This window comes from Quercus lobata, chromosome 10 (genome assembly GCF_001633185.2).
Source record: "Quercus lobata isolate SW786 chromosome 10, ValleyOak3.0 Primary Assembly, whole genome shotgun sequence".
Classification (NCBI taxonomy): domain Eukaryota; kingdom Viridiplantae; phylum Streptophyta; class Magnoliopsida; order Fagales; family Fagaceae; genus Quercus; species Quercus lobata.
Window position 1 is genome coordinate 7,309,113 of NC_044913.1, and position 11,904 is coordinate 7,321,016.

General features: G+C 38.2%; 1 protein-coding gene across 1 annotated transcript; it reads left to right on the top strand.

The window, feature by feature from the left end:
• Window positions 1-10,831: 10,831 nt before the first annotated feature.
• LOC115962836 lies at window positions 10,832-11,597 on the top strand. The gene is made up of 2 exons (XM_031081708.1): window positions 10,832-11,019; window positions 11,124-11,597. Exons 1-2 carry the CDS (start codon window positions 10,869-10,871, stop codon window positions 11,516-11,518), a joined length of 546 nt encoding a protein of 181 aa, XP_030937568.1. The 5' UTR covers window positions 10,832-10,868; the 3' UTR covers window positions 11,519-11,597.
• The last annotated feature ends 307 nt before the right edge of the window (window positions 11,598-11,904 follow it).

An 11,904-nucleotide genomic window follows, 5' to 3' on the forward strand; every position in this document is an offset into this window, starting at 1 on the left:
AACAAAGCCTATATTGAAGCTAACTACGTAAGTAACGAAAAATACAAGAGAGTGAAGATAAAGCCATGGAGGTAGCACAGAGGAGAGGTTGGCTGCTGCCTCGAGACCTTATTTCTCCTCAATGCTTTTGCGCGCCCATAACTCAGGCAGCAAAAGAACCCAACTTGGGGCTTGCACCGGTGAAGAAAAGGTGCAGGGAACCTGACCTCAGGCTAACACCATCTACAGGAAAGGTGCAGGGAGCCGGAAGTTGGGGAGCCCCCACAAAAATTTGCCTGCTACAAGGCAGACGGCGCTGATGCGGAAATTCCTTTTTCTGACATACCAAAAATCTAGCATGACCAGAACCTGCTTCGGATTTTGGCTAAAAGAAGGAGGAATACTATCTTCCTCCTGTCAAGGCGGAGGACTGGCTTGGATCTGTGCCATCCTTGTCCATACCACATCACCTTGAGGATTCGGTGCCTCTGAAGCGGGCGGAGACCTTTCATCCCCATCCACGCCTCAAACATCTTGCTTTGAGGCAGTGGCACTAGAAAGAGAGATCGCGGATATGGAAGAAGTATGGTTCTGAAGGGAACAGGAGAGTTCATGTGCAAGTGAAGTGACCCCCTATCCCATTTATACCCAGAAATAAACCGGTGGCATTTAATTCACGCAGCGTCCCAAGGAACGCTACAGACAAAACGTCTCAGGCTCGATTTCCAACGTCGTCTGCAGCCCTGAGGTTAAAGAAGTCTCGAGAAGGCGCACCTCGAACACTGGGACGCCAAAAAGTACCGCGTGATCAAAGACTATGGAAATACCTCTTAATTTATGGGCCCAGCAAATTCGCGGCCCAGGCCCATTCAGCATATGGGCCCAGGGACAGAACCAAGGCCTTGCATGGTCCTCGGACTCAAAGCCTATGGGGAAACCAAGTACAAAAAAGAAAAAATCACAAGTTTTGGACAGAACCAAGACCTTGCATGGTCCTCGGACTCAAAGCCTATGGGGAAACCAAGTACAAAAAAGAAAAAATCACAAGTTTTAGACAGAACCAAGGCCTTGCATGGTCCTCGGACTCAAAGCCTATGGGGAAACCAAGTACAAAAAAGAAAAAATCATAAGTTTTGGACAGAACCAAGGCCTTGCATGGTCCTCGGACTCAAGCCTATGGGGAAACCAAGTACAAAAACGAAAAAATCACAAGTTTTGGACAGAACCAAGGCCTTGTATGGTCCTCGGACCCAGGCCAATGGGGAAACCAAAAACTTGGACAAGGAAAGGTTTGAATTTTGTAAGATGGGTTACTTGATAAAAATGTCAGGTCACTTCACCCACGGCTTAAACACCATAAAGAGGTTAAGACCAGTAAAGTTGTGAGGAAGGTGGTGAAACGCCCCAGCATTAAGTCGCATAAGAAGGCTGTTCATTTGGTGAGTGAGATATCTTCAAATGGTTATTCCTCACACGGCATCAAACCTTCGTTTTACTCCTCGGCTAGCATGGGGTAAGTATTACTTTTCACTGGTCGGCCTTATTGTGCCAAGCGTTTCTATTAAAGTTATGGCGACATCTTTTTATTATCAAGTATTTTGATTTTAGTCGTCATTGATTTAGATGCTATATTATTGTGCCGAGCAGCGTTTGTAAATTTAAAAAAAAAAAAGCCATAGAGACAAAACATGCGAAATAAAGTAACAACAATTTTTATTAATACGAAAAATTATTACAACGTACAAAGAGGGGCTCAAGCGAGCCTATACAAAATGAGAACTGCCTAAGCAACAATTACATCCGTAGTACAGATAAGTAAACTGTCAGGCGTCTTTTAAACTCGTCTTCAAAGTCTCTCCAATCTCTGCCTCAATACTGCTCATATTACGATAAGAACCTTCTTTGAAAAAAAATGAATGAAGGAGAAGGAAATAGTAAGGAAGAAATCAATGAAGAAGATGGAGGAGATGAATGAAGAAGATGGAGGACATGAGTAAAGAAGGAGGAGAAGAAGAGAGAAGAGATGAAAAGAAAGAAAAAGGAACAAAAGAGGAAGAAGTGAAAGCACCAGGATGGAACTGATGTTGGGAAGACTAAAAAAGGGAGACGGAGGATAGCACCAGTGAAGGAAGAGAGGAAGAAGTAGGGGCACTTAGTCCCTGCCTCGATCCTGACTCCCAACACACTGGAGCCATACTAGGTATGCTCATAGGAGAGCGGTTGGTACTGATGGTAGGTGTTCTCGACTCAGTCACGCCGAAAGTTGGACGTGACAAGCCCCTGCTTCGGATTTTGACTGAAAGAAGGGTGAGGTTGATTTTGAGTTTTCGCCATCCCTGTCCCGATCGAGCTATAATGAGCTTTATTGGAACATGGCGTTTATGGGAGGGGTTTGGCTCCTGCATCACTCGTTGTTATGATAAAGTATACCACGATTTAGTTTGTGAACCAGTGGGTAAAATGAACCCTAGGGGAGGCCAAGTATTTCAAATCTCAGAAAGATGAGAAGGAATTCTTTACGAAAACAATAACCTCCTCCCTTCCTTCTTATACAGAGGGTGGAGCGGGAGACATTTAATAGGTTCAGATCTCCAAAGGAATCTGCCAACACCAACATGCCGGTTCCGTTTCTCCACCCCATCAAAACAAACCGCCGAATTAAAGTAGTCTCGTAAATAGTGGTCATTAAAAGCGCGTCTTGGATACCCAAACGACAAGAACGCGTCAAGCGCGAAATCAAAAAACTGTCTCATAGACCGGTGCATTTCTTGGACAGATGAAGAGCCGCCAGCATTATTAAAAGGCCAAATTGATTGGGCCGTAGGAAGAAGTTCGGCATCACCAAAACCCCCCTTTCCAACCAAAAGGTTGGACAGCCGGGTTTTGAGGGGCTATTGTGGGGCCCAAATGATTTATGGGTCAGGCCCATCTATCCGGGGAGAATCCGAAGGCCCAAGCCGAGGAAGGCTATGGCCCAAGCTTGACAAAATAGCCTTTGGATACTGCCGAGGACAGCTCAGTCCTCGGCAGACCCAAAGTCCCCCCTGAAAGAGGGGTAAAAACGGTATAGGACTGAAACTTGGAAGAAAGATCTAAAATATCCAGGGAAAGCTGCCCTTACTGCCATTCAATGCTCTGAACCTGACAGAGCCGCATTCTTTGGCTTTTACAACCACCCCCAACGACTTTGAATATGGGCTGATGGGACAAGTATCAATCTTGGAAAGGTTGACCCTATACGTGGACGAAGGACAATGAACGCAGGCGAATATAAAAGGAAAAAACAAGTAACCTAAGAGAGGGGTTGGGAAAAGTGGCCAAAAACCAGAGCCTCCCAGCCCACCTCTAGGAGAAAGACTCCAGGGGTGAAGGAAAACTTAAACTTGTATGAACACCGCGAAAAACCCACCGCCTGTCAACCAGGGCCTAGCCTTCCAAACCCACGCTCTACAATGATATTGTTAGGGGCCTTTTTACGTGCGAACCTGACACTGTTACGGTCCGCCACGAATCGCGTCCTTACAATAGTTATTCTTCAAAATGAGAAATAACTATTCCTTATCAAAAGTACTGAATATCTATTTCTTCACCTTATGTAATAAATTTTTAAAATTTTTTCCTAAAAAGTCATTAGTTGTCACATCTTCAAAAGGAAAGAAAATAAATTTTCCTTCTTGTTAATTATTAACTCTATTTTGAACACCCTAAAATAAGTGTATTTTAGGAAATTTGACTTAAAAATGATTTAATTACACCTTCTTTTTATACTCTACGAAATTGTGGATGCATATTCAAAATTCTATTCCTAAATGGTCACCAAATTAATGAATAGTAATACTTATTGCATTTCAACTTAATGTATTCCTTGTAATTCTTATTCCTATTCCCATGTAATAATCATTACAGTGTACCAAACGTGACCTAAATTGTAACCACATTAAATAAAATGGTAAATTATTAAAATAAAAAATAAGTTTACAAATATAACCTTTGAACCATAACTTGTCATTTCTAGACTTTTGATTTCAACAATTAATTCTCTTGACTTTTGATTTGACAATTAACTCTCTTGCACGTTAGATTTGTGAAAAATTACACATTTTGTAAGTATATTTTTTATTAAAATTAAAAGATTTAATTATACTATGTAATAATAACATTTTTGTGGGTTTTAATTAACTCAATTGATAAAGTATCTTTTTTTTTTTTAATAAGAACTAGTAAAGTATCTTATTATTGAATAAGAGATTTAGAATTCAAATCTTGTATACACTAAAATTTTATTAGTGTTTTGATTAAGGGTCTGTTTGGATACCGCTTATTGCTAAAAACTGAAAAAAATAAAAATACTGTAGTAAAATAATTTCTAAATATGTGAATAGTACTGTGGGACCCATTTTTAATGAAAATTTTACTGAAAAAGAGGTTTGTGGGTCCCATGAACAATGTATAGGACACTAAATAATAAATAGTAATTATCATAAAGCATGTAGGTTATCAAATATAATAATAATAATAATAATAATAATAATAATAACAATTTAAAAATGATTAATAAAGTAGAGGAAACTATATGCACAGAAAAAAGTTTGTCCATACAAAACTAAAGTGCAAGGGAATAACGATTTGAATCAAAGTTTAAGAACTGAATAAACATTCACACTGAAGTCAAAACATGATATTTGTCAAAATCTCAAAAAAAAAACAAAAAACAAAAAAAAGTAGTTTCTTCCACTTTTTCCTTTAACTCTTTAGTAAAGAAATTTAATTCTTCATAATTTTTTAATTGACATAAAAAACTAATTTCTAATAATAAATGGTTTCATTTTTTTATATAGTGTGGGGTCATGGGCCCAGATCATACAATTGCGTTTTGGGCTTAAGGCCCAAGCCGAGGATAAGGGGCCGTCCGAGGCTGGGTAAGTATAGCCAAGGAAACCCATGCTAGTAGATAAGGAAGACAATATTGAACATAATGGCCTAGGAGTTTGTGTCGAGGATGAATTTGTCCTCGGCTAGCCAAGGCCGAGGTCCGTCAAGGATGCCTGCCATCTAGAGGTGCGATCCATGAAGTTCTGGAAATATGGATAAGCATTGCAGGAACAAAAGACAAAGAAGAATCCCAAAATATCTTGAGAAAAACTGCTATCACCGCATTGAATGCACACCAGTTAACTCCCTGACCACATTAATGAGGAAGTGACCTCTGCACAGTATTATTGCAGCCTTACAACCACCCCAGAAGACTTCTAGAGGGGGCTGATGGGACAAGTACCAGCATAAACCATCAACTATCCACGTGTAGGGTGGAGATGAAGGAAGATATGTGGTATAAATAAGGGTAGAGACCCCAGAGATCGAGGGGAAAAAAAAATGGGAAGAGAAAGCACTGTAGTAATCTCAACGACTCCTGTAACCATTATCATCCAATATATACTAGAACAGAGCTCCTCAGATTGTGCCGAGGACAAACTTTCTTGTACAAACTTGGTTTGTTTCTGTTTGATTGTCTTGGAAACTCATTATAACTATTATCCCATTCACTAAATCCTAGTTCTTCTACCCATTTTTTACAAATTTATTGTACTCGGTTCACTAGGCCAGTATCCCATATATTTTGGGCCTGGGCTGAAAATCATGTCCTTACAATTGGCGCCGTCTGTGGAAAAAGCTTGTGTGATAGTGAGTGCAACGGTTAATTATGGTAGGATCAGGCCCCCATCAGCAAGAGTCTCTGGGGAAAGCCATTATGGTGGCTAGTTTACTATGTGAGTAAGACACTACATGAGGCACACACAGTTGTTGTCCTAATTCAGCTTCCGCTCAGGTCTATACTTTGAAGTGCGAATTATACGGGGATGATTGCTAAATGGGGCACAGTTCTAGGAGTTTCTGACATCAAGTACATGCCTCGTACTTCTGTTAAGGGTTAGGTCCTCGCGAATCTGGTGGCCGAGTTTGCTGAACCTCCATTAAAGGAAGTGGCAGCAACACAGAGCGATTCAAGGCGGCTCCGCGGCGGGGCTAGTTCTGGAAGGTATATATTGATATCTTTTAATCTATTGAAGTGGTTATACAGAGCCTTAGCTATGTCGGGTCCCTCAGACCTCCTGCTAAGAAGAGCCTTAGCTATGTCAGGTCCCTCAGACCTCCTGCTAAGAAGAACCTTAGCTATGTCGGGTCCCTCAGACCTCATGCTAAAAAGAGCCTTAGCTATGTCAGGTCCCTCAGACCTCCTGCTAAGAAGAACCTTAACTATGTCGGATCTCTTCGGATCTCCTGCTAAGCATTATACAAAGTCTTAGCTATGTCGGGTCCTTCAGACTTCCTGCTAAGAAGAACCTTAGCTATGTCGGATCCCCTCGGATCTCCTACTAAGCGTTATATAGAGCCTTAGCTATGTCAGGTCTCTCAGACCTCCTGCTAAGAAGAACCTTAACTATGTCAGGTCCCTCAGATCTCCTGCTAAGAAGAACCTTAGCTATGTCGGATCCCCTCAGATCTCCTGCTAAGTGTTAAGCAAAACCATAGCCATGCATGAGTCCTCGAACCACATGCTTTGGAAAAATTAACACACATGACATCTTTCTATAAGTGTCAAGACAGACCCAAAATTATAACCAACTCCTCAGATTGGTAGCTCTGAAAGGAGCAATTTACAGTACAAATATGGGGCGCGTGAAACGGCACTCCCCCGGGTGTAAATCAAAGGATCAAGGCAGAATTAACTCTTAAGAATTCAAAACCCCACCTTTTTCCTCGGATGAGAGGAAAAAACCGGAGTTTTGAGGGGCTATTGTGGGGTCATGGGCCCAGATCATACAATTGGGTTTTCAGCTTAAGGCCCAAGTCGAGGATAAGGAGCTGTCCGAGGATGGGTAAGTATAACCAAGAAAACCCATGCTAGTGGATAAGGAAAACAATATTGAACATAATGGCCTAGGAGTTTGTGTCGAGGATGAATTTGTCCTCAGCTAGCCAAGGCCGAGGTCCGTAAAGGATGCCTGCCATTTAGAGGTGCGATCCATGAAGTTCTGGAAATATGGATAAGTATTGCAGGAACAAAAGACAAAGAAGAATCCCAAAATATTTTGGGAAAAACTGCTATCAACTCATTGAATGCACTCCAGCTAACTCCCTGACCGCATTAATGAGGAAGTGACCTCTGCATAGTATTATTGCAGCCTTACAACCACCCCAGAAGACTTCTAGAGGGGGCTGATGGGACAAGTATTAGCATAAACCATCAACTATCCACGTGTAGGGTGGAAATGAAGGAAGATATGTGGTATAAATAAGGGTAGAGACCCCAGAGATTGAGGGGAAAAAAAGGGGAAGAGAAAACACTGTAGCAATCTCAACAACTCCTGTAACCATTATCATCCAATATATACTAGAACAGAGCTCCTCGGATTGTGCCGAGGACAAACTTTCTTGTACAAACTTGGTTCATTTCTGTTTGATTGTCTTGGAAACTCATTATAACTGTTATCCCATTCACTAAAACCTAGTTCTTCTACCCACTCTCTACAAATTTATTGTACTGGGTTCACTGGGCTAGTATCCCATACAGTTTGGGCCTGGGCTGAAAATCGTGTCCCTACATATAGTAATATAATAGGATTTTTTTTTTTTTTTTTGAGAATCAATATAATAGGATTTATTGTTTGTTTCATGATAATTATTGTTTGTCATCATAATTCATACCAATATATTAATAGTTATTTTTTTTGGTTATTAACAAAATTCCATTCTAAGCTTTGTATTTGACAATTTTTTCTTTAATAATTCAAGAAATACAAAGTTTAGCTACAAAATTGGTTGTAACCTAAGGTTACAACCTTATTTAATATCTTTTTGTTGGAGATGAATTTTGACAAATTTACCATTAGATTACATCTTCTTCTTATATTATCCATACTTGCAAAATTTCTATAAAATTAAAGATCAATAGTTATTTCATCAATAAATTGTTTAAATTACAAATTTTTGTAATTTAAAATTATGCATATAAAATATAAGCTTATAGATCATATATTAAATAATATTGAATTGACACAAAATTTGATATCTGTATATATTAAGAAGATTCAGAAAGTTAGTTATTATTTTTTTTAACTGTCAAAAATACCCTTAAATTAATTAACCAACAATTTAAAAATAGGGTTAAAATAGTAAATTGACAAAAGAAAGTTAGCTATTGATTTTTTTATAGTCAAAACTACCCCTACCTAAAACTTAAAAATGAGGTTAAAATAATAAACTGACAAATATAATAAAATCCCTACTTCTACATTAAAATGTCTTCCTACTTCTAATAAATTCCTACTTCTACTCAATAGCTTAAAAAACTCCCCACGTATTTATTTTCTCCACATTTTAAAAAAGAAACGTGTAACATAAAACTTCCTCACTTTTCTTCTCAAAAAAAGAACTTCCCGCTACTCACGTTTGCAAGAATATAACTACCCCACCAATATAATAAGGAAAAACTATCCCATGTTTCTTTTTCAAACTATTATATTATCATTTTTTTTTTTTGGATTTATTACATTATCAATTTTTTTTTTTTGATAACTATTACATCATCAATTGGATTTGGATAAACACGCAAAAGCTTCTAATTGAAAAATGAATCCTATTCTCTTTGAAAAAAAAAATCCTATCTATTTTTTCAAATTGTGATGAAAGAAAAATTATAATACTAAATCCAAAAAAAAAAAGAGCCTTATCGCACGCGTAAAGCGCATGTGATGAGGCTAGTGTGTATTAAGAGTGTAAAGAATATGCAATTAGTAATTTTATTTTATTGAGTAAGGCTATTGCCTTAGACTACAACTACAACCAATTTTGAAAATCTAACTGTTGAATTACATATTCTTTTCTAAATATGATTCTTACATTAGTTTTAATAAACAAACATGTTATCTATTTGGCAAATATATAGGTGATACCCTTTATTTTTGAACTATATAGCAAAATAGTCATATTTTCAAAATATATAACAAAATAACCATGTTTTTGGTACTTGATATTGCTAATGTCGAGTTCCAAGTAGAATTCGACATCAACAATATCAAGTTCCAAAATAGAAGTATTTTCCAAGATACTTTGACAAAATGATTGTTTGGTTAAATAGTTTAAAAATAAATGGTAAGTAGTCAATTTTTCCATATATATATTTTCTATTTTTTTTTCTTGGTCACCCAAAATAAAAAGAAAAGTGAGGCCCACAATGCTGGTGAGCAACCTCATAGTAGAGCCGTTTCCTTGTTCTTCGCAATTTACTCCCTCGAGGAAAAGAAAAGAATATCCATCTGCATAAATATTAAACCGCAAACTGCTTCATGTCAATATTTTCATTTGCTTTTTGTACCGAGTCTCTTGGCTAAATACTGCAAAAAAAAATGAAGTTTATTTGAAATATAAGCATTGTTCAAACTTATTTGGGAAAATAAGGAGAAAGGCAAAAGAAAAAACATGAGAGAGAGAGAGAATTGAATTTCAGTGATATAGTTATTGAAATTTTTGCCTAAAATGCAAGCTGCCTAGGAGGAGTGCGGAGAGAGAGAAAAAAAAAAGGAATTGTGGCAATGAAGTTGCTGAAATTGTAGGGGGAGACGAAAGAGAAAAAAAAGAATTAAGGTAATGGAGTTGCCAAAATTGTGGGGAGAGGGAAAAAAAAAGAATTATGACAATTGAGTTGCCGAAAATATAGGGGAGGAAAAAAAAAGGAATGTGGTTCACTGAAACTAGAGGGGAAAAAAAAAAAAAGAATTATAACAATTGAGTTGCCCAAAATGTAAGGGAGAGAAAAAAAAAAATTATGACTTGCTAAAGCTGGGGAAAAAAAAAGGCAATGATCAATGGAGTGGCCGAAATTGTGGCTTGCCATAATTTTTTTTCTCCAGTTTCGGCAAGCCACAATTCTTTTCTCTTCTTTTCTTTTTTTTTTCTTTTTCTCCCCTATATTCTCGGCAACTCAATTGCCAAAATTCTTTTTTTTTTCTCTCTCTTCTCCACAATTTCAGCAACTCCATTTCACAATTCTCTCTCTCTCTCTCTCTCTCTCTCTCTCTCTCTCTCTCTATTAACGAAATTTTCTTTTCTCCTCATTTTCTCAAATAAGTTTGAACAGTACCTATATCACAAATAAACTTCATTTTTTATAATGTTCAGCCAAAAGACTTGTTGAATTGCATATCCTTCTTTACTAAATATTACTCTTACCTTGGTTTTAATAAACATGCTAAATATTACTCTTACCTTGGTTTTAATAAACAAACATGTTTATTAAAATGACTAGATACCCTTTATTTTTGAAGTATATATAACAAAATAACCCTATTTTTGAAACTCAACATCATTAATATCGATTTCCAAAAAAAAAAAAAAGAACTATTTTACGTGATACTTTTACAAAATGGTTGTTTCCTCGTAGTTTACAAAAAGAATAATTTTACGAGATACTTTTACAAAATAGTTTAAAAATAAAAAGGTAAGTAGGTCAATTTCCTCGTAGTCACCCAAAAACAAAAGTGAGGCCCACAGTGCTGGTGAGCAACCTCGTAGTAGAACCGTTTCCTTGTTCTCCGCAATTTACTCCCTCAAGCAAAATAAAAGAATATCCACCCGCATATATCAACCCGCAGACTGCTTCATCTCAATATTTCTTTCATTTGCCTTTTGTACCCAACACGTTATAATTCTTTCTTTCTTGGCCCCCACTTTCCGTGTAGTCCCCACTCTTCCTATTTCTCACTTCACCCTCCCATTTCTTCCCATTTCGTCTCCCTATAAATACTCACCAAAACCACTCTCCAGAGGTTTGAGCCTCTCACTAACCAAAATCTCCTCTCAACAACTCTCTCTCTCTTTCAAAAACTTTCATGGAGTCCAACAACAGCAAAAACACCGAGACCATCAAATTCCTCTGCAGTTATGGCGGGAAAATCCTCCCTCGCTACACCGACGGCACGCTCCGCTACGCCGGCGGCCTTACACGTGTCCTCGCCGTCGATCGCTCTATTTCTTTCACAGGTTTGTGTGCTCTTCTATTTTCAGATTCGATTTTTTGTGAATTCGTTTGGTTTTTTTTTTTTGTGAATAATTAATCAAATTTTTGTTTCTTGTTGTTGTTACAGAGTTGATGGTGAAGCTCGGAGAGTTCTGTGGCTCATCGGTGAATCTCCGGTGTCAATTGCCGACCGGAGATTTGGAAACCCTAATTTCGATCACTTTCGACGAGGACTTGGCGAATGTTATCGAAGAGTACGATCGCGCTTCTTCTTCGTCGATGAACAACCGTCCTTTGAAGATCAGAGCGGTGCTTTCGCCGCCGAAATCTCTCAAACAAGTATCTCCTCCTCAAACTCCCGCCGAATCGTTGAGAAACTCGCCTTCCTACCGATTCGCTCCCCGGACTTACTCGCCGCCGGCCGGTTACTCAATCGGCGCTCGGAATTGCTACCGGAAAAGCTACCCGTATAGCCGCCAAGTTCAGGAGTATCCTAGGTTTTCGAAGATTTACACACATTGATAGGATCTTCTTATATAACACAGACTTCGCAAAGCTTGGTTCAACTTGTTTAACCGACTCTACACTTGCACACAGAGACAGAGACTACGTGATTAGAAATGCACTTCCATGTGATTAGAAATGCACAACTCCATTTATCATCGATGGTGACATTGCGAACGAAATATTCTATCTCAGTCAAAGAAGAATTGGACGCCTTTCATGAATCTCAAATTCTTTAATATAGACCACTTTCACTTGGCCGTTGAATTGTTAATAGATTCCCAAACATAATTTAGGCGTGTTTTAATTAGGGGTGTTTTAAAATCGATCGTGCTCGTATACGCGAGAACGTAACAATAACGTCAATAATTATAGAAATAGTTGCAAGTTGTAGCCCACGCTAC

Coding starts and splice junctions, on each gene's coding strand:
- LOC115962836 (XM_031081708.1), top strand. CDS start 10,869: ATGGAGTCCAACAACAGCAAAAACACCGAGACCATCAAATTCCTCTGC. Junction 11,020..11,123: donor TCGCTCTATTTCTTTCACAG/GTTTGTGTGCTC, acceptor TTGTTGTTACAG/AGTTGATGGTGAAGCTCGGA.